The following is a 23,920-nucleotide window of genomic DNA, read 5'->3' as shown; positions in this document are numbered from 1 at the left end:
TACCAATTTACGATGCTTATGGCTGGAACAGGGCTGCTGCTGGAGGGTGATTAGGGGTTTATAATTGGAGTGATTTATGTTTTGGAAGATTATTAGCACTTCATGTGCTTAAATAGATTTGTAACTGTTCAACCCCCTCATAATTTAAAATCTACCTTCTTCTAGTGTTGAATTTTTCTACAGTGACATATATTTTGTTAGAAGAAATATGATATCATTTAAGACCTTTAGCTCTGCTCTAGTTAAGAATATTGATTTCTGAAGAGGGTGTGGAGCACATCCCTGTTCTTAGCACTTAGTGGGGTGGAGTCAGGTGTCTAGTCTGGGCTATCGAGTGAACTGATCTCAAGAAGCTAAAATCAAAACAAACAAAATAAAAAAACAAAACATTTAGTTCTGTAAAAAAATACCATATTTTGGGGGGCTGTTCATATTAGAAACACTATTTTCTGAGTGAATACTTCTAGAGATAAGCACAACGCAAGCTTTATTAATAACTGACATACTTCAGGTGGCTAAAATAGATTTATCAAACAGTAGTATTTCTAGTTAACCAATGGACACTGATTTCCAGTACTTGTGTGTGAAGTCACAGCTTTGTAAATGTTATTTTAATTCTTTTTGTTGTTTAGTTTTTCTTTATATATCCTATTGAAAATGAATTTTTATACAATTTATTCTGATTATACTTTTCCCCTTCCTCAACTCCTCCCAGATCTTCTCCCTCCCCACCTTCCCAAATACACACCCTTTATTTTTCTCCCTCATTAGAAAACAAGCAGACATCTAAATAATTAAATGAAGTAAGATAAAGCAAAAGCAAACAAACTAGGATAGGACAAAACAAACCAGCAAACAAACAAAAAAGAGCCAAAGAAAGGCACAAGAAATACATATAGATAAAGAGACACACGTCTGCACACATAGGAATCCCACACAACTCAGAAACCATAATATATAAGCAAAAGACTTCTAAGGCTAACAGTAAAATAAATTAAAAAAATTAAAAAGCTTCAAGTATTATGAATAAAACAAACAAAACAAAGCAAAGCACCTCCAAAGCACCAGTGAGTTCATTTTGTGTTGACTGTGTCCTTCTGGGCTTGGGGCCTGCCTCAAGAGTGGGTTGGATGCCCCAGGGAGACTCTGTTGAAGAAAATTAGCTTTTTCTTCATTAGTGATTATCAGTTAGAGACAGTAGATTGTATCCACTTTCCCTCTCAGCACAGGGACTCCATCTGGTCTAAGCCTTATTTTAAAAAATACTGTTGAAGAATCTGGTGGTGAGAAATAGACAGAAATCCTGAGAAAATATCATTTACCTCGAGATCAGTAGTTCTCAATCTGTTGGGTTGAGATCCCGTGGTTGAATGACCCTTTCACAGGGCTCGCGTGCCAGATAGCCTTTGTATCAGATATTTATTTACATTATGATTCATAACAATAGCAAAATTACAATTATGAGGTAGCAACAAAAATAATGTTGTGTTGGGGGTCAGCATAACATGAGGTACTGTACTAAAGTGTTGCAGCCTTAGGAAGGGTGAGGACCCATCTCTAAAAGTTTAACAATCTTGGAAGTTTTCGCACAAGATTTTCCCTTGTTTATCCATTTTTTCTGTATTAAATTTATGTTTATCTTATCTTCTAAAACTGTACTGGATGACATTTAGTAGTGTCTATCTAAATTTTAATACATTTTCAATTTAAGCTATTTAAAACATAAGCTTATGTGATTCTGATGTAAGCATCCAGTATTAAAGTTTGTTTTTATATCCGTAACTGCATTCCATGTTTTATGGTGTTTTTTGGGTAAATATTTAGTTTCATATAAAATAGCGAAGTATCCAGATAGGAGTTATGAATTTGAATCAAATCTTACGTGGCTCATGGCTTTGGGTTCTTCATGGAGCTGCGTTGTGTTGTGGGTTTTCACAGCAGTGTTTTCAAACTCATGGGTACAAGTTAAGTTGTATTGGATTTCCAGAAAATTGTTAGTGCCACAGATTTTCTTTATTTCTAATATACACCCTGGACTTATGACTGAGTGTGCACAATGGCAATTTTATTATTAGCTTCATTAATAAAGTCATGCTGACTGTTGAGTTAAAAGTTTGCAAAGCTGATATTATTTTAGCAGCAAATAGAAAGTGTGGTTAAAGTGCCAACAGCCCATTTTGTTGAGTTCCCTCATTTTCAGAGTAGATATCTGTCCCTTTGTCAAGAACGATGCCTTTACCTAGGAATTTTGGCCTTGTCTTGTTTGGCAGAGACTAACTCCAGAAATAGTGGAGCTCTTTTTAAAAAGTGTCAGAAATATATTGGAAACAGATGGCTACTCAACACCTACATAGGAAGTGAAAATATGGATAACTGGATATATTTATTAATGATAAAGATTAATAAAAGGGCTAGACATAGTTTGCAATTTCCAAAGAATACAATTGGATAGACAGAATTATGAACAAGTTCTAACTATATTGCCTTTTCTCATGATAAAATACTCAGAATGTTGTATTGCTCCTTGGTTCAGACATACCAAGGATATGTGTTTGACCTCATACAGAACCACCATTGCCTTGTTCCATCTTCTCCATGATTCATGCGATGAGTTTTATCTTTCCAGTCTTGGGTGGGTCTAGATTTGGAAACATGTTTTGGTTGGAAGTATGAGGCTCTGGAACTCAGCAGGCTTTGAGGTTGGAGGAGTTGAAGCTTACAGAAAAAAAACAAATAAACATGGTCATCAAAGCTGGGAATTAAGAACTGTTTATCCACCTGCACACTTGAATTAAATCTCACAGCAATAGGCAAAGCCATTTGACTTATGACCTTGATAAAGTAGTCACGTCCAAGTATCTGTTTTGCCTGTGTTTGGATACAGAGTTAGGATAGTGGCTATATAGACCGAGTGGACATATTCTGATTGAATTGTTCCTGAGGTGTTGATTTCCAATGCGCAGAAGTCTTTGGAGATAATTGATATGGAATGAAGGGCAATTAAACTAAAAATCTATTTGAGGATTTGGTCAGGAAGCTTCAACTTGCAGTAGGCACTTTTGCTCTTGTCCTTTGTTACTGAGTGGTGTTAGAAACCCAGGACTGGAGGAACTCTTAACAGAGCACTTACGTTTGGGTGTGGCGTAGCACTTCTGCTTTAAGAGAGTTCCTTCTGGGTCAGGTCATAAAGATAGTGAAGATACAGACTATGGTAAGGATTCCCTAATTCATTTTTATTGTTTAAGTCTGTCAAAGTTCAAGTAACTGAAGCAATGTGTTTGAACAGTTTTAAGAATACCTTTTAAAAAACAAACACAGGGGCAGCATTTGTTGACGCTGAAATCCTTGTGGTCAAGATGAAAGTAGGCTTCCGAAATCCAAATCCAAAACAAAACAAAACAAAAGCCTTTAATTTGTGTTGATTCTCTTCGTTCTGCAATTTTTTTTTTCCTCTTGACTTCTTAACTATGGAGTATGATTTGTGATGATAATGTGCTCTTGGTTTGACCTGTGAACTCCAACTACAGCTTCTCTTGAGTTGTGATCAGTGTGGGGGATAGACAAGCTCCTTAAACATTCTTTCACGAGTACAAACCTTTCAAATTCTCCGCTCGCTTCAAAGCCAGCTCTGAGATTGGAATAACCTTTTTCAAATCTGTAATTAATTCCAACAGGAGAAGGTAGGCAGCACACTCCTCCCACTGGTTGTAGAGGGCCTTGTTCTGGGCCCCGGATGAAGCAGCATCTGCCAGCAGCTCCTGTTTTTGCCTTAGTCTCCTAGTTGTGCACACAAGAACTTTTAAATGCCATTCCACAGGGTGCTGTGCTTTAGATGGATCCCATTCTTGGGCAAGTCTCAAAATGAGACAGTTGGCTTTTTTCCCAGCCAGTTTTTCTTCTCCACTGCAGCTTCTACATTCCATCTCTGTTCCTGTTCCCCAGCTATCTGGACTCTATTACCCATGAGTTTTTCCTTAATTATACAGTAATGTTCAACTGGATCTAAGATTGCCAAAACTCATACTTGTTCAGGACACCAAGAACAATATTAGAATAAATCCTTTTCCAAACGTAACTGGGAATGTAGAGAAGCTATATGGAACTTCCTATTTATTAAAAGATATCACAAATAAATAAAAGGAAAAAATTAGCCAGGAAAGTAAAGTGAAAATAACTTACAGGTGAGGATCTAATTCCTACAATCTTAAAGGAGATGTAACCCTAAGTCATTGCATTATAAAATTATTGTATAGCCTTCTAACAGTTTACATATGAATCATGCACATTAATTATAAGGATGCAAAAATATATGCTACATAGTCATGTTAACTTTGTAAATATACAGCTGTGTAATAAATCCCTGAAGATGGAGACTATTAATATTACCTTATAGTGGGCTACTATTCCCTGCTAAATTCATGTCTACCTAGGGCTTTAGAAAGTGACCTCAGTTGAAAACAAGGTCATGGCAGATGTGAGGGATATAAAAAATAAGCCTATCCTATGAGATTATAAATACATGTGAGTATTTATAGGAGACAGAAAAAAGTTATGAAGGTGTTGGAGCAGTCAGTCAGGAGAAGACTAAATCAGAGATGGAGTTACTCAACCAGAAAATGCCTGGGGCCACCAGCAGCAGGGAGAAGGAAGAAGGGATTGTCCAAGAAATTTAGAAGAAACATGCTGTGTTTAATATCAGGGCCCTCATCTTTACCATGTGGAATGAGTTCCTGTCACCTAAACCACATTGCGATATTTGTTACATAGAAACTAACTCTGGATATAGAACTCCTTCTAGGTCAGCTCTCCACCTTCAGAGGCCCGAGGTGTTCTTATTTCTACTTTGTACAGCATTTTTATGCATTTCCAGGACACTCCTTCTTTCCTAAGTGTCTTGATTTTTCATCAACACACAGTGTCTTAATTTTGTTCCTGTTGTGGCTGTGTTTTGACAATATTTGTGTTCTAAAATCCTGTCTTCATTATAACTTTTATTTAACATGTTTTTTGACAGTGTTGTACTTGTATATAACGCCTTTTAATTGTACTCACCCACCGTTGTTTCTGTCTTCCTCCTCCCTGCCTTTTCTACAAGTCTCTAAGTTTTTGTTGTTTAGTTACATTCATAATGTGAACATCCCAAAATATGTCCATTTCATTCCTAGATATCTGGGTTCTTTCTTCCTGCTAATAAGATATGCATCTATTTTGTTTATTTGTTGGTTTAGCAATTTTGTGTCTTATAGAGTTTTGGTAAATACCTTAAAGTTATAGCAAGTGCATTTTAATTTAAGATTGAATTTATTGGTCATTCTTTCTTTTCTTTTTCTTTCTTTTACTTTGATTTTTCAAGACAAGGTTTCTTTGTAGTTTTGAAGCCTGTCTGTCCTGGAACTAGCTCTTGTGGACCAGGCTGGCCTTGAACTCACAGAAATCCACCTACTACTTCTGCTTCCTGATATTGGGATTAAAGCATGCATCATCACTGCCAGGCTAAATTTATTGGTCTTTCTAATTGGTAATGAAGAACCTTAGGAGATTTAATTTTGAATTCTCTTCTGGTCTTGTGTTAATATTAAATTCAAATATTGATTTTTAAGCTCTAAAAATGAAAATATTGTTTTTTCTTACACTCTTAAAATATAAGGGGCTTTGCAGTGGTGGTGCACACCTTTAATACTGGCATTCAGGAAAAAGAGTCAGGCAGATCTCTGTGAGTTTGAGGCCAGCCTGGTCTATAAGAGCTAGTTCTCAGACAGGCTCCAAAACTACAGAGATACCCTATCTCAAAAATAAAAAATAACATTAAAGTGTTTCCTTCTCTATGGTGAGGATATTTGTTTATATTTTATGTGAGTAAATCAGAGACTTCTTTTTAATAGTTTTGTTTTTGAGAATTCCATATATGACCACTGCATCCACATAACTCTTGCTCTCCTTTTCTATATTCTAACACATCTGGTGTCCATCTTCTCATGATCACAGTCTCTTCTTTAATTATTATTATTGCATACTCACATGCATATATGTACTCATATGCATATTATATTAATATATTAAATATATATTACCACAACATTCATTTAGCTTTGTTCATGTATATATGTTTGTGTGTATATGTATGTATGTATGTCTAGGGCTGACTTCTTGGAATTGGACAACCTATATGGAATTATTTCCCCCTGAGGGCAACTGAATCTGGCTCTCTCAGAGGCTACTGACTGCTTGGATCCTCTAGGGGTGGGGCCATGTGGAATTCCCTCTGTCTGCTCTGGTATGTCAACTGGTGTTATGATGCTGGCTTTATTCAGTCAGTCATATTGTTGAGAGTTCTTTGATGAACTTTCTCTGTCATATGTAGGGGACATGATCTATCAGCAGGTATCCTTGGCCTCTTGTCTCTTAGAATATTTCTTTCCTCTGTTTCATGATGTTCCCTGAGCGTTGAGTATAGGACTTGTTTTGTAGATGGGCCACGTTGAGTTTCTCAGTCAACAGTAACTTAGTCTCCACGTTTTGGCCAGTTGTGGATCTCTTTAATTAACAGTCTTCAGCTGTTTCAAAAAGAGAGAGAAAAAAACTGTTTCTTTGAGGGAGAGAGTTCTATACATCTGGAGGTGTAAAGATGAGTATTAAGAAAATAGTTAGAAATGATTTTGGCTTAGAAAGCTGACAGTAGGTGACAGTTTCACCTCTTGTGTCTGTAATATAAGACATCTTTCTTTCGTGATAGAACGTAGACCAAAAGTCTAAGCACAGTTATACTTAAATATTTTTGTTTCTTTCTCTGTTACAGCTAGTTATGTATCAAATCCCATTTGCAAGGGTTGTTTGTCTTGTTCAAAGGACAATGGGTGCAGCCGATGCCAACAGAAACTTTTCTTCTTCCTTCGAAGAGAAGGCATGCGCCAGTATGGAGAGTGCCTGCATTCCTGCCCGTCAGGGTACTATGGGCATCGAGCTCCAGATATGAACAGATGTGCAAGTGAGTATCTGACTTTTCTCCATCCTGTTTTACTGATTATGCAATTTAGATATTGTGCTAAATATTTCAGGGGAAATATTTGTAACAGTCTGTAGATTAGTCTAGACTAAAGCTTCCAATAATGAATAGGGTAGGGTAAGAAAACTTTTACTTCATATTTTATGTATGTGTATATCATACAGTCACACACGTTCTTTCAGTGATTTATGTTAAACATTTTTCATTACTTTGCTCTGAAAAATAAATGCTTGCTAGATAGAACTTCGTAAGAAGAAATTATTGCTTGCAAACAAAATAACCAACCAAGGAAAAAACACAAAAAATTTTAATAAGCCTGGGAAATAATCTTTGATTTAACCTTAATTTCAGTTTCTTCTTTTGTATTGGATTTGTAATTTCTGCTTTTGTTTGATCTCCAACGAAATGTACACACACATATAAATATGCATATATATAAATATAAACTTATTTAAAGCACCATTGCTGTTGAAGATGCAATTGAGCTGTTTAGTGTTTTTTAAGCCTTCTAGTCAAGTAACTGGATGAATAGTTTGTACCAGTTGCTAAGATAGAAATATTTAGTCTGAGATGAAGATTGGGTATACCTTTGTTTCATGAAATTGTTTGGACTTTTAGAAGGACATAGCTCACAACATGGTTTAATAGTTTGATGAAAATTTTAAGTACATCTTAAATCTCGAAGGTGTGTGATTTGATGATCCATCATAGGATAATGAATCCACCTGGAATCAATTTTCTGTCCTGATTGCCTCAGGCAACCTCTGGTGGGATTTGAGTATCTGATTCTCCTGTGCACTTTTTTTTTAAGTGCTTGTGCACACTTTTCAGTGTGTGCGCAAGGTGATAAGGCTGGAAGAGGATAGTTTGGAGCATGTATTCTAAATTTTAGAGCTATCACAGTATGAATTGTGTGTGGGTGACAGTCTGGCTCTACAGTGTCCTATCCAAACTGGGATATTTATTGAGTGAGAAGGGGTGCTGTAAGTAACTGTTTGAGGGTGTGCCCCATAATTCACCGTGTTCTTTGACAAACTGGTGTAAACAGTTATCTCTGTAGAAATTCCTGCTGTGTGAGCAGCTTCCCTCTACTCTAGACAAAGGTTGACCATGCTGACCCCTTTTCTAGGAAGTGGACAGCAATGATCATATATCAGGTTTGGGAAGGAGAGTCTACACGTGAGAATGGACTTGCTATGGTTTTACTTATTGTAAGTAAATGCAATCAATGCTGGAGACTTCTGACCTAGAGGAAATCATTACTTATATGGTACAACAAGCGGGAAGTGCTGATTAGGGAAACTCTGCAAAACAAAGAGAAAGCAGGCAAACATTCACCCTGCTGTACATGCCATCAGGTCATTATGGCTCTTCCATGCTGTTGTCTCGTTTCCAGTCTCTGCGCATATTGTGCTAGTTTTTATCCGGCGTCCAGAGGACGGGATTAAATTAACAAAATTTGCTAGAGACAGAATTTGAGATTACAGCCACTTCTCACTGAGATTATTGATCATAGACGAGTATAAACTTTACACAGTAGCTTGGAAAATTCTCTAAATGAAATTTGCTTCTTCATTGTGCTGTTTTGTGAAGAGCAATGATGCAAGCGTCAAGTGACTATCTTCCAAACGAACACTTTGCTCCCTAGGTTGGCTGACATTGGCTTCTTGGGATGTTCAGTGTGAGGTTTGTAAAATTCATCCACGCTCATGAAAATCACTCAAGTAGCTTTCTGAAGTGAGGTCATACAAGCGTCTGTTGTCCTGGATACTATGTTCCATGATGTTCCTGTCAGAGTTTCTTTTTCTCATTTGTTAGCAAATTGATTTGCGCAGAAGCTCCAGGTTTACGTTGTTGTGTATTCCTCGTTTAGGAAGCTGAGAAATGAATTTTAATACAGTGCATCTGCAAAACCAAAAGTAAAACATTTCCCAAAGATCCCAAAAGTGAACGCTTGGGCTTCTGTCTTTGAAGACATGCATTTCTCTGCACAGTGGTGTCTTCCCCTCCTTAACAAAGTGTCACTTTCTTGTGACTTATTTTAGCTTAAGTTATGGACTTTTTCATGCTGTTTCACAGAGTTGTACATACATCTCTGGGATTGGTATACAGCATTTAGCTATTACCTCCTGGCAACTCACTTTCGGCCTTTGCCAGTTACAAGCACACTGAGCGATGTCCATTTAAAAATGTTTCTTGATTCCATTTCCATACATACTTTTACATATTTGTCTGATTTGTCTTTGCATACTTTTAATTATAAGACACATCTTGAAATCTTGAGGCAAATATTACCCTAATCTTGTGGAAATTTGGATAAGTATGTAGTACAGGTGTCAGCTCATATCTTAACTAACAGCAGACATTTTTGCCTCATACCTACCTAGGAATTAATGAAAAAATGTATAAAGTGATATTTTTTGTTTTAATATGCTTTTATTTTGAATGAAGCTAGACATTTGTTATTAGTGTGAATACTCGCACTTAGTATAGTTGCCAGAAAATGTAAACTCCCTTCTTTCTCCTATTTTAAAAGTTTTTTTTTTTAAAATTAAGTGAAATATCAGATTCAAATCCAGCTTGACAAAAAATAAACATAGATTTGCCACAAAGAGAAGTGGTACATGTAACCATGGGCTTAAAAAGAATGTTTCCGGACTCAGTCCCTCTTATTCAGTATTCTCTCTTCACTAATCCTAATAACCATCCTGATTTGTAACCAGTACACAGCTATCTTGAGGGTAAAATCATCTCGTTTAGTTAAAGCACAGGTTAATCAAGTGACTGTATGTCATATAAACTCTATTTATTGTTTAGTATCTGTTCTGTGCCAACCTCTCTGATACATATTTTTTTCCTCAATTGTTTAGTAAATAGTGAAAAGCAGATTGTATATTTCCATTGTCTGGACGAAGTTACCTAAACTGGTTACCATTCCTTTTCCAAAGTTTGGAGGAGGCGATGTGTAGCGACCAAGGGACTGGTATATATAAAGAGTGTAGGTGTTTTCTGTGTTTTTAGGAATGAGTATTATGAATAGCAAGGAAAATAAAGATATTGAGAAATTATTATCCATCCATAAATAAAATATAAGTGGTTAGGTACTCCTGTTTTACTGCATAATGAGAAGCTATTCTGTGTAGATTGAATGAGACTACCTAATGACAGGCTTGCCTTAGATAGGTTTTCCTTGTAGCCCAGGTGAGCCTGGAACTCACTGTATAACCTGGATTTACTCTTGATATCTTGGTAGGTCCTTCTACCCTTACTTATACCTGCCACCCATGCAGGTCTTACAGGTGTGAACCACCTCACCTGACATGAAAAATTGATGCAGTCTAAACAGCTGTTAAATATGTTATATAGAAAGATAATAACATAAAAGCACCATGGAAGGCACAATTTATCAGGTGAAAACCCCTTTACAATATCTTTTTTGCCTTTCATTGAGTTAGTAGAGTCAATGCTAATAATGTTATTTATTTTCTTGATCACCTAATAGGAAGTAGTTTACAATATACCTCAGGTATTCATTTTATAGATTGAGTAATATAAACATTAGCCATTCTTTTTGCATTATGACAGAGCTAGCAAGTAATAACAATACATTTCAAAATAGTCTTAGATATAGTGTTTTGTGAAAATAAAAATACTTTCACTGATAAATTTCTCCCCTCAATGAGTGTTTGTGTGTGTGTGTGTTTTGTATTGTATTGTATTCAAAGACATAAATAGCCTGTTCAAGGAAGGAAAAAGTATAGTTAGATTAATTAAAAGGTAGAGATTAAATAGGTAGATAGATAGATTGATAGATGGATGGATGGATGGATGGATGGATGGATGGATGGATAGATAGATAGATAGATAGATAGATAGATAGATAGATAGATAGATAGATGATAGAGATAGATGTATTGATGGATGGGTCTGGAAGAGTTTGATCTACATTCTCCCTGTCTTCCTGTCTCTCCTAGTTCTTTTCCATTTCAACCTTCTGATTCTGTTTCTCTCCTCCTCCTGCAAACATCATGTATAGATCTTGTGGTTTATAAAGAAATGTATGGCTCCCAAACTATCCCAGTAGTCAGCAAGATGCCCACCCTGTTTGAAAACACTGACTTGAATGAAAATATTTTTTCATTGTGTTGTTCCTTAGAAAATGAACATGAGCTGGGCAGTGGTGGTACATACTTTAAATCCCAACACTTGGGAGGCAGAGGCAGGAGGATATCTGTGAGTTGAAGGCCTGCTTTGTCTACAGAGCAAGTTCCAGACAGTTAGGTTTATTGTACAGAGAAACCCTGTCTCAAAACACCAAAAAATGAACAATAAAGTACACACAAAATTATTGTGCGCAATTATAAATGAAAGTATTAGGAAAACTTAATTGGTTTTCAGGAATAAACAGCCAGTGTGTTTCAAATTCCATTAAGTATTTCATGACAGTCTTGCCAGTGTGTTTCAAATTCCATTAAGTATTTCATGTCAGTCTTATTTTCTAATGGTCAAAATCAATTTGTGGCAAATCACATTTGAAAGAACATTGTACTAGGAGGAATCCTGGGTTCTGCAGTGTGTTCTGCCAGTAACTAGCTTTGTAAGCTAGAACAGTTTACATAACACACTGTGGAATGAGAGTTGGCTCGTGCCCTTCATGAGCCTATCTATAAAACCGTCCCAGTAAAAGAATGAAATCTTTTGGTAGTTCCTCTTAAAGATAGTCTTCTCATTGTAACTTACTGTTCTTCAGTCCAGTTGCTTTAGTGTTCTGTTCACTTTTTCTTTGTAGCTGTCATATCTACATGGTTGATAATTAAGGAATATGCATGAATAAAGAGTGGGGCATGAGCTCTTTACTGTATTATACAATAAACTGATGTCTAAGTTGGAAATATTTTATAATCTAAAGTGAACTGTTTGCAACGAAAGCATGCGCTTGCATTAAGATACACAGAGAGGATCCTGCTTCAGTATGTGTTCTGAAAGGGTAGAAATTGAATCTCAAATGTGCTGGTCCTTCAGCAGACATATCTATCGCAGTACATCATTGTATCAGCTCCCAGTGTCATGTTAGACACTGAAAACATGGAGTGTCCTGCTCTGGTTTCTTTATTGAATACAGGTTGGGGAGATAAATGGAATACATGAACATAAGCCTAGAGACAGATGAATAAGTTTAATAAGATCTAATACCTGAACATAAGCCTAGAGACAGATAGATGAGTTTAATAAGATCTACAGCTTGTAAGTCAAGAGTCTAAGCTTGACTGTAGATGTGAAGTTGAGCTAGTAAAGGATTTAAAATACCTCCACATGTACTCATGCACATGTGGCATGCATGCATGAGCGCACATACACTCTCTCTCACACACACATCCACACATAAAAATAAATGTTTAAAAATTGAAATACTTTAAGTTGGCACAAACCTTGTACATACTTACAGCATATTATGCAGAACATTAATATACATTATCTGTTTATCTCAGTGTGAGATTATTTATCCCCCCCAGTCATCTGTCATGTTGAAGTAAAAAAATTAAAGCCCTTTGTGTTCTGTTACTTTTCAGTATCAACTTATCATGAGCTAGAATTACCTGGGAAGGGAGTAACAGTTGAGTAATTTTTTTTTATATCAGGCTCACCTGTGGACGAGTCTGTGGAGGCCTTGTCTCAGTAGTTAATTAGTCTAGGAAAACCCTGTCCATCGTGGGCAGAACCATTCCCTGTATTGGGCAGAAGAAAGCTAAGTGAGAGAAGCAGTCTAGCAGACAGCAGGAGTGCATTCATTTCTCTCTGTTCTTGAGTGTGGATGTGATGTGAGATTTCTACTTGAATTCCCACCTTAATGTTCCCCATAAGGATAGATTGTAACCTTGAATTGTAAGCCAAAGAAATCCTTCAATCATCTTAGTTTCTTTTGTTAGAACATTTATCACGGCAACAAAAATGCAAATAGAATTCTTTCTCTTTGCTATTTCAAATTATAATCATTTGATAATTGTTTAAAGTACTTAAGTTATATAAAAATGCATGGTTTTGAAAGATCAGAGTGGTTTTCCTACCAGTTATACTTTCCTGACTGTGACCGGAAGCAGTATGGCTAAACCACCAATAATTTGATAGGATATATTAGGGTTTATTGTAATTATTTGTCATTTGTTTTGAGACAGCATATCCCCACATAGCCCAAACTTGATGTGCGATTCCTTTCTGTGTGCTGTGAATGTTTATTACCATTGGTTAATAAATAAAGCTGTTCCAGCCAACGGCTTAGCAGAGCAAAGCCAGGCTGGAAATCCAAACAGAGATGTCGAGAGAAGTAGGTGGAGTCAAGGAGACACCATGTAGTGCAGAAGGAGAAAAATGCCAGAACAGAACCTTACCAGTCAGTCACAGCCTTGTGGCGATACACAGATGAATAGAAATGGGTTAATTTAAGATGTAAGAGCTAGCTAGAAATATGCACAAACCATTGGTCACACAGTGTTGGAATCAAAATAGTATCTGTGTGATTATTCAGGTCTGACCATTCAGGAAACAAGCGAGCAGCCTCTACTTAGACATACTTGTCTCAATTCTTGCACTTCTCTTGCTTTAGCCTTCAGATTATTGGTTTTATGGGAATCTTTCACCAAGTATGGCACCCTCAGAGTTCTAATTAGCAGTTTCCCTCCAGTATCTTCACCTGCGATAGGACTGCTTGGAACTAAACTTAGGTCAACTTGAAGAGCGATCTCTTTGACTCCAACATTATTCATTTCAAAAGGCTCATGCTTCCTTGGATTCTATGCTTCTCTAAAAAGTAAGGCATTGACTGGACATGGTTTAGTTTCCTAAGGCATGTGTGGAACTTCTCCCTTGCTGCTCAAGTTCTTAGAAATGTGGTCAGAGCATTGTCATGGACAGTGAGAATAGACATTCGGAGGCATCTCCTGACCAACCTGAAGATTGGCTTCTACTGTATGGTGTGGTTAGAGTTTCTATCTCCTTCTGTCATTGAACTGGATGGTTACACATAGCTAAGCCATCTTTAAACAGAGCTAATTAAAGATAACAGATGACAGATAGGTAGTTAAAAATAGCAGAACTAGAAGTAACTTTATATTGCTTTCACTCTAAACATTTTGTTTTTAGCTTCCCCCCTTTTCTTTTTTATCAACCAGCTCTTTCATTCACATGCCAGTGACATAACAAACAGAGGATGAGACACTCACTACAGCAAGACAATAGATCTCCTGCTGATGGCTGATCAAAGTCATTTTCTTGTGTGGAGATCACCAGATCTCTGTGTGTCTTCACTATGTGTAGAGCTGATGGTGGATTTCAGACTCATTCTGAGTCCTTAAGTTAAGATGCTTCTACTTGATGTTTACAAATGAAACTGTTCGCTAAAATCAGAACTCAGTAAAATTCAACCAAGGTCACATTCTGGCCTGCCATTGTGTGCGTCAAGGCCTTGGTTAAGGGATAACTTTTAGAACTTTAAGTGCCAGAGAAAGAAAATAGACATGAAGATGATGCATGGGACATAACTTTCGCTTGTGTTCATGTGTCCATGAGTGAAGTTGTGTTGGAAAACAGCTATGCTTTTTGATGCATGCGTCATGGCTTCTTTGTGTTCTAATGGAGTTGAGTAGTTGACAGAGACCTTAAGGTCTATATATATTCTAAGATATTTACTCTCAAGCCTTGTACCTCTGCCCTAAGCCTGTTTAGAGTGTGAAGGTATTGAGAGATTCTTCTTGTTTGCCTTGGATGGAGGTTGAGTGGAGGGTAAGATGTATATAGCATTTCCTTTCAGCTGGGCAGAGAAAATTGCCTTTTCCAACACTTGGCAAATTTCAATGGGGACTCAGGTCTGAAGTTTATTACACTGTTAAGGTTTTACCTTAATATGATAGGGTTGACAAGTTACCAAAATAGGAAAAGCACAAGGAGTAACGAAGATGAAGAACCTGCTGCTGGCAAGAATTGGAAATCTGATATGAAATATGAATTTGTTTTATAATTTAAAATTGTCTTCCTGTCAATTTTACTTTGAGGTTGTTGTCTCTCCTATTTTCCTTAAAAGGAGATACAAATCCCTTTAAAACAAAGCATTGCGTTCCCCAGAAGATAGGCTCTTTCATCTCATTTGTTTGCAGGACAATTTTAAATACGCAACACTTGAACCATGAGAGAAGGAACCCTTGTCTGTATTTGACTACTAAGCTTTTGATCACACTCAGGGTTTATTTTGTTTTCCTTTTTTGCATGTAGAAAAGATACACTGTTTAAGATACAGAAAAGGTACTACCAGTATAATTCAGAAATTTGAATTTGGTGCTTATACACTGTGAATTTGTAAGACTTAATTTAAAAATGAACCTGTGAAGAAAACTATTTTGATAGCATTTGTATTTCTAGGCATCAAAACAAAGTATGCCTAGCATGGGGGTGTATGCCCGTAACTCTACATCAAGAGGCTGAGGCTGGATAAGGTCAAGTGCAAGATCAACCTTGGCTACATAGGAAGGTACTGTGTTGATGGGGAAACTCTTCAGTAGGTGAACCCATCATAGTCTTGACCTATTTGCTCATATTCTTACTCTTCTCACTCTTCAACTAGACTTTGGGAGTTCAGCCTATTGCTCGGCTCCAGGTCTCTGCCTCTGTTTCTCAGTTGCTGGATATAGGTTCTATTGTGATATTTAAGATAGTCATCAATTTTACTACAGGGCAAGGTCAATTCAGGCACCCTCTCCTCTATTGCTCAGGGTCTTAGCTGGGGTCATCCTTGTGGATTCCCGGGAATTTCTCTAGTGTCAGGTTTCTTGCTAGTCCCATAACTACTCCCTCAAACAAAATATCTCTTTCCTTGCTCTCATATCTGTCCTTCCTCCATCTAGACTATCCCATTCCTTCAAGTTCTCCTCCCCACTCCCCTTCTCCCTCCTCTTCCACCCCTTCTCTCCCTACCCCAAGGTGAACCCTAAGAGAGACATACATAGATCCACCTGGAAAGGGGAAATAGACAAGGTCGCCTGAGAATATATAATCTTGTTAACTTAAAGATTTTTACATAGGGATACCTATGAGCTGTTGCTAGTCTGGAGAAGAAAGGCTATACAGCAGAGACAGCAGGTTTAGATGCTGTCAGGGATTTCTCCATGGAAAGTCCCCCTAAGTCTAATTTTGTTGCTTGGGGGTAGGTTGGTCCTTTAACTTCTATTTGATGCTATCCTGTAACCAACAGAGAAACCTCTAAGTATTCCCAGGGACAGAGTGTTCTTGGATTGATAGAGCTGCAACTTGGGGGGTAGGTGCCTTCTGAAGGTGACAGTGGCTCTGTCCTCAGAGAGCAGGTGCTGATGTGAAAGAAAGAACAACACTGTCATCCCAGCATGCAGCAGGAGGTGTGAGTGCCTGCACTAAGAGGATGACCTGGGAAAGAAGAAAAGATATGGAAAGGCAGCAGAGGGTCACCAGGCAGTGAGGTTCGAGGGCTGCTTTGTCATCAAAGCAACATCAGAAAATAGAGAATTCTTTTTCAGTGTCTCTCTGAGGCCCTTATAGTACTCAAGTTCTTCCCTTCTTCTCATAATAGATTGCAATATACAGAATTATATTTTCACTGTTAGACTTAACAAGTCTTGATATTTCTTTGTATTTAAGATTTTGATTTTCTTGTGTTCGTTAGTCATGTTGAAGCACTCAGGGGGTTTAGATTAGACTGAGAAGAGACAGAAAATCTCTGTGTACCTAGGCCCTGAAGCTACTGAGGACTGCATGAAGAGAGAGGGCTCACTGGCTTTTCCTCTGGTTTCTGTCTTCTCTACTCAATGTGTTCTTGATTGCCCCTGACAATGCCCTTAGAATGATTAGGGTCCTAAATGCTTTCCTTTAAACTTGTCTTTCAGTAAGGTTAACTTTCTGAAACTCTCCACGCACAGACCCAGAGACACAGACATACAGACCCCCTCCCTCCCCACACATTCTATAGCCCTTCTAGTATTAGATAGTCATGTTATTACTCAGTTGCTTGCCAAAGTGCCTTTTTTTTTTAAAGCAGGCTGAAGATCCTGAGGTTACTCATCTATCAGGTCTCCAAGACCCTCTGAGTTTCTATTTGTCTAGGCACTATTTTGGTCAGTTTGCTCTTGTGCTTGGGTAGCTAGCAAAACCAGTCCCCAAGGCACATCAAGTCCCTAATCTTTAACCCAACCCATTATTATTTTCTTAATAATGTCAATTGCTATGTAAGTATTTAAAACCCACATAGATAAAAGGAAGCATCCCCATCTCTGACCTGTGCCCTATTCAGCCTACTCTTCCCTGGGCCAGTTACCAGCCATGAGGATTTTCTCCAGTGCTTCCACAACCTTACCTTGTCAGGGTTCTAGGTTCCTCTGTCTTTTAAAAGTAAATTTAACTGAAACAGCCCAATATCCACAGGATGTATTACCTTTACTTGGGTCTTTGCTTTCTCTATTCTAATTGTTTTCAGATATTTGTTTGGTATTCCTGTATGATTTACAATTCTCTATGGCTGGTGGGGTAGTTTGTTTTGTTTTGTTTTGTTTCTCATCTTTTTCAAATCTGAGATGCGTATAGTATACATGCTAGTAATCTCATACTTAGTATGCAGATAATAAAGAAATTGAGTTTGTAAATGGCATTTGTGATTTGTTCACTTGGCATGTGCTAAAATTCCACTCCATGTCCAGCGCTGTGCCAGAAATGGAGATTTCATAAATTGAAACAAATAAAAATTTAATGGGAGAACAGCAATGGGCGCTTGGTCTTCGCCTGCAATGCAGCCAGCAGGCACCTCTACTGTGTATTTTATTATCTCTCGATACTGTGTTAGTGCCGCGTGGCTGTGGCCCATCACTTTGGCATTGGCATCCCTGGGACTGAGGGATGGGTGTTAACGAACCATGTTCTTAGGGTCTGGCAGCACACTCAGCACATATTAGGTTCTTGGGGAATGCCTGGAATGAAGTAGACTACAGTATAATTTGAAAAATGTTACTTTAGAGCCTGTATGGGGTGGTGTTGGAAAGACAGGAGAAGGGGGTTGCCCAGCATGCTTTTCTACTTCTTGGCTAGGATAAGCCCTTGTGGCTAAATGACAGCCCTGTCAGGCTGCGCCTGGCCACAGATTCACTTGGACAGTAATTTTACTTAAACCGACATTGGCAGTTCTCACTTGGTGGATTACATTTTTGGGGAGGCACTGTAATGAAGAAGCCTGTAAGTTGGCTAAAGTAGGTTCTTACATTCTGAACAAAAACTTAAAACACATACTTTCATGCCAAAGGCCCATCCTTAGTAAATTTTGATATACCTGTTACACAGTATAAAATTTTCAAAGGTAAAACCAGCTATTGTATGTTCCTATTGGCATTTAAATGGTGTTTAACCCATTAAATTTGTGTTTTACAAAGAGGTTTCTGGAAACACATATGAGAAATAATTAAGACAGAGATCCTTCCTATGGAATGAGCCTAATATGACTTTAAGGAAGAAAGAAAATTTCTGTGTGTCCCTAAAAGCTTTTTAAAATGTTTTAAAATTTATTTACAATGACTTTTGCATGTGAGAGGACAAATTAATGAGACTTGAAATGAATCCTAGTAAATTGAGGGTAACAAACTTATGGCTTAGGTATTTCTGGGAAAAGCCGCTCCTGGCTGAGTACAGGATTATGAGCCCCCCACCCCCACCCCAAGAGATTACCCTTCCCTTTGGAAGCATTACCTCTCTGAGTCATGGTCAAATAGGGTTAGGGGATCTGGGGCTAATGAGAAAGGTTCCGAGGTTCCGAGGCACATCAAGGGGTAATTTCTGGGAAAGTGGCTCACACATTGCTATTTAGGTCAAAGTTCAGAGTTCTAAGATGAGTCTGTGATGCAAACTGTGAACCCATAGGATCCAGGAAGACCGGCAGAGCTCTAGGTGTGTGCACTTAGCCCCAAACAAACTTCTTAAAGGGCGCTTTAGTGCATAGATATTATTTTAGGGTGTTTTTTTTTTCTTAGAATGGAAAAGAAAGTTGCTCACAGAACCCTAGGAAACAGAGAACCTGACAAGAAATGGTTAAACAAACATGAAGTTAGTTTGAAGGTTAAAGCAGGTTCAGCAATATTAAGGGTCTAGGTTGGGCTTCCAAGTCTGGAAAGGTTTGAGACGTGATCTGCAGCGTTATTTGTTTTTCCCTGTTGAAGTCCAAAGAATTGTTTCATAGTGTTAATAAAGAGGCTTAAAAAAACATAAGTAGTTTGTTCAGTTGCATATATCTTTTTCATCATGTAGCTAAGTTGTAATTATAAAACTTTCAAATGATTTTGGAACACACAACACTTTTTGGCATTTCACAGTTCTGCTCTCCTACCCTCACATTAACTTCTCTATGCACTTTATACACACATATATACGCACACTGTTCTATATATGTCTTTGTTATATCATGTTCCATATAACTTGTAACCTGCCCTTTTCTTTTTCCTTTCACAATAGGCCTTAGCCCTCGCTCTAAGTCATTGCTTATAATTCCCAGTGTGCTTTTTAATGGTTATAGTATTCTGCTATCAATGTATCAAATGTATCAAATTTGAGAGTGCATAATTAAGCTTTTCTCCAGCAGGATTTATGCCTGAAATAGTCCTGAGGGACTCTACGGAGAATGATAGACATTTGAGAAATTCTGCACTTGAGAAGTGGTCTCAGAAGTGAGGAATGGAATGAGGAAAGGAACTCTAAGTAACAATAAAGATCAACAAAAAAATCTTGTAAAATTAATTCCAAATGCTGGTTGCTATAACATTTTGGCCAAACGACTTAACTGTGCAGAACATATTTAAAAGCCAAATCAGACCTTATAGGTAATGGCTGATTGATGAAGTGTGGAGTCCTCACTTCTAAAACAATATAGTTTCTTTTTTTATTGTTGTTCCCTTTACCCTCTTCTGTTTCATCCTTTGGAATGCTTGTTGTGTCTTGGAAAATAATTCTGTAACAGAGAAGGCTGCTTGCCTCTTCAAAAAATGAAGCAAGAAACCTCACAATTTGTAGACATACTAGTCGTGTAGTTTGAGCATGATTGAGAGTGTCTATCCGGCTATAGGCCTCTGTTTATTAAAATGCAGGCTACAGCATTTAAGACTACAAATGAACCTTTTATGGGGTGACAAACTATACTTCTGTGCCCATTATTTTCTTCCCCCAGCAAAGAAGCAATGTTGTAATTTACTGGTGGACCCATTTGGTGTTCTGGTTCTGTATTTGCTGGTATTCAGTTAGGTGCTCCATGGTGGTCACTTCATGCATAAAAGACCCTTGCAGAGTCAAAATGGAAAGGCAGGGACCTGCCATTTTATTTGCTTATGGCCTAGAAATTAACATTATATAGTGTATTTTAGATGACTGTTTTGCCTTTTGCTAATTTCTGGAATCATTTTCTCAATGTTTAAACTTTTAAGCACAAAGGGATTTTTTTTTAAATTTCAGTTATATTTTTCTATTACAATTACCTTTTAGTTTGTGGGAAATATATGACTTGCGTCTTTCCAGAATCCTTATGACACTGAAGATAGTGCTGGGGACTTGAGGAAGGATGGATGTGATGCTACTGAGTTTACATATCACTCTGGGTACTGATGATCACCAACAGTTAAATCTGCTACAACTAACCATTAACTACAGCCTGTTGAAACCCTGGCCTTTCAATGAACCAACCTGCCAGCTCCTTTGCTGTCCCCTCCAGAAAGCAAACTCATTTCTGCCTGTGCCTGCCACTGATGTCTGGCCCAGATGTCACTGCCTTTTCCAGAGACGCTGATCTAGAAATCAAGCCTATTAATTGCTTTCTTTAAACACCTTGTTGGAACATTTTATCTTTTGGTTGGGAGATGTTTCTGATTGCTCATTGCTTCTATCTGCAGACTTCATGTTATGTGTCAGTGGATTTATGTACGTTATTGTACGTCTTTACCATAATCTTGAAAGGAGACTGGGTTTAGGAAGAAGCCCAGTCCGAACCAAAGCAGCCAATCCTCCCTGTATGACTTACTGTCTCTTAGATCCCAGGGTCCTCATTTACAAATTAAGGGTTCCACCCAACTGGGAAGAGTAAATGGAAATGTATACAAAGGTCTTCCTGCTGTGAGGTTTCCACAAAGTGACCTAATCCTTCCTTTCCCCTACCCTTGTCTCTATAAAAATAAGACCACGGACATTCACCAGTACTTTGAGTGATTCACCAGGCATTTAAAATTTTTTTTGAAATTTGAATTCTTAAGTCACTGAGTATCTGGAAACAGAAGATACGGAGTAGAGTTCCCACTCTGTTTCCCATTGTGAAACTTTGAAAGGCAGCACAGATTTCAGTCTTGGAGGCGATGTAATTTGTAGCTAAGGATATTCTTCATAATCATCTGCTTAAATCCCATTTGGACTTCCAAACATTACTGGAGTCCCCTGCTGCCTCAGGGCCTTTGTTGGCATTCTTACTTAACTTATTAATGTGGCATGCTGTTGGAAGAATCAGGGAGTGAATTAGAATGCTCTAACATATGAAAATAAAAGCTTTGGACTTTTTAAATCATTAATGCTTTGGCTAAGGTAACCAATGCGTTTATGTAATTGATTTGTAAAATGCACAACTTTTTTTTAACTCTCTTTTTCTCTTTAAAATTGTAGGATGCAGAATAGAAAACTGTGACTCTTGCTTTAGCAAAGACTTTTGTACCAAGTGCAAAGTAGGCTTTTATTTGCACAGAGGCCGCTGCTTTGATGAATGTCCAGATGGTTTTGCACCATTAGATGAGACCATGGAATGCGTAGGTGAGTATGTCTGAATTCAACTCTCCTGTTGAAAATTTTCATGCCTGTTTGTGCACATATTCATGTTGGAGATAGTCAGCCTAAAAGTAAATGCGTTCTAAGGCTCATTAGAACCAAAAGGTTTTAGTTTCTTTGCTGATTCTAAAGAGTTTAGGCATTGTGATGATGGTTTCCTTGTTCCAAAACTTGATAGTTATGTATTTGCTGAGTTAGCCTACTTAAGAAGCGATAAACTTTATCATCACAAATACACCCATTTATTATTATCATAATAAATTATTGGTATTTGCCTTAGTTTGGGTTTCTGTTGTTGTGAGGAGACCATGGAAACTCTTATAAAGGAAAACATTTAATTGTGGTGACTTCCAGTTTCATAGGTTTAGTTTATTATCACTGTGGTGGGACACGGCAGCATGCAGGCAGACATGGTGCTGGAAAAGGAGCTAAGAGTTCTGCATTTTGGTTCACAGGCAGCAGAAGGAAACTGTGTGCTGGGCATAGATTGAGCACATAGTATAGACCTCAAAGCCTGCCATTACAGTGAGGCACTTCCTCCAGCCAGGCCACACCTACTCAACAAGGCCACACCTCCTGTTATTTTGGCTCCCTATGGTCCTAGCATTCAAACACTGAGTCTGTGGAGGCTGTATCTATTCAAACCACCATAGTACTATTAAAATATTTTATTTAGGAGAAAAACAAAACTTCCAAGCATTATTTTGCCATTCATGCTATTGCCTTAGCCTTGCACATAAATGAACTATGGAGATTCTTGCTTAGACATCTGAGAAAAAACAGAAAAGTGAGAGAATGTTTTTCTGCCCAAATATATTTTCTTGATGATTGGCTGCATGTTACAGAGTTTATTAAAATAGCTTTGGCGTTAACTGAATTTTAGATCTGTAGAATACCTCTTAACATACATATTCTGAAAAAAATAATTACCCACTTTAGAAACTTCATGTGAACTTTATACTGTGGTGTTTATAAAATACTGTGGGTTTTTTCCATAGGTGTGCTATTGATTAGCAGGTAAAGTGGCTACACATGCAAATATGTAGATTTGATGTTAGCTGTAATTTCATGCCCATCTCCCTCAGATTTTACTAGATGCACTATACATCTGATTTGACACCCAGTGGAGCTAAGAATCATCAGTTATGCTCCCTATTCCCTTAAATGGAGTGATTTCAAAATGGAACTCGACAATTACTTCTTTAGAAATATTGCTGAACCATTTTGAAGTTATATATATTTGAAAACTTAGACGTGAGTTTTGGAAAGAAATGTGTTAATTTACAATAGTATTAATGTGTGAGTTAGTACATGAATTTATCACCCAGTTAAAAAATGAAAAATCTACCAAAACATATGAATGCTGTTTTAGCTTTTGGGAGGCAAGAATCACACCTATTACAAATTATAAATGGAAATGTAAAGAATATTCCATGGTAGAATCCTGTGTATATATAACCCTATATAGCAATTTTAAATGGGTTTGAAAAAATTCTGGACTTGGCTCTGATGCCTCCTGGGATTGAAAACACAGTGTGCTCTGTGTGCACTCCAGGCTGGGATCCTTATGTATCATGTGAGAAGCTTCTCAGTACAAAGCCGATGAGGAGGTTCAGCTCTGCACAGTGTTACTGTCCTCTTCCTGCCTCCACCACTGCTCAGTCATCTTACAAAATGGGCATCAAAAGTTTTTCATGACTAGGAAAAATAGATACTGTGCTTTGCCACAGCTGTCTGTTAATTTTCAAACGTGTATTTTATGGCATGGGTACAGAGGGTAAGAAATGCAAGATTAGATAGAAAAGCAGAACCAGAAAACACACACACACAGACACACACACACACTCACACTAACACTAACACTTCACATACTGAACTCCTTGCCGACTCCCAGGACTTGTGAAATAAAGCAAACACAGTTATGGATTTGGAAATGTGGTAGGGAACATGAAACTAGCTGATAGATGGTGACTTCCACCGTGGCATGAAAACAGCACCTTCTCCTTAGCTTTGGCCTGTTTCGAGGCCGTCTTTTAGAGATGACAGAGCGTTGCATTTCTGCCTGGCCAGCAG

At 37.7% G+C, this 23,920-nt stretch overlaps 1 protein-coding gene across 3 annotated transcripts in view; it reads left to right on the top strand.

Annotated features, from left to right (window-relative positions):
* The window catches only part of Rspo2 (R-spondin 2), a 135,650-nt gene that overhangs the window by 63,141 nt on the left and 48,589 nt on the right, over nucleotides 1–23,920 (top strand). For all 3 annotated transcript variants that reach the window (XM_085679004.2, XM_085679007.2, XM_048457435.3), the window contains exons 3-4: nucleotides 6,797–6,985; nucleotides 21,689–21,832. In XM_085679004.2, the coding sequence (XP_085535130.1) occupies nucleotides 6,797–6,985; nucleotides 21,689–21,832 (333 nt within the window). The remainder of the gene's footprint in view (nucleotides 1–6,796; nucleotides 6,986–21,688; nucleotides 21,833–23,920) is intronic.

This window comes from Myodes glareolus, chromosome 19, assembly GCF_982192425.1.
Source record: "Myodes glareolus chromosome 19, mMyoGla1.1, whole genome shotgun sequence".
In the NCBI taxonomy this organism is placed as follows: domain Eukaryota; kingdom Metazoa; phylum Chordata; class Mammalia; order Rodentia; family Cricetidae; genus Myodes; species Myodes glareolus.
The sequence above is the reverse complement of the archived record's forward strand: the minus strand, read 5'-3'. Positions and strand labels throughout refer to the sequence as shown.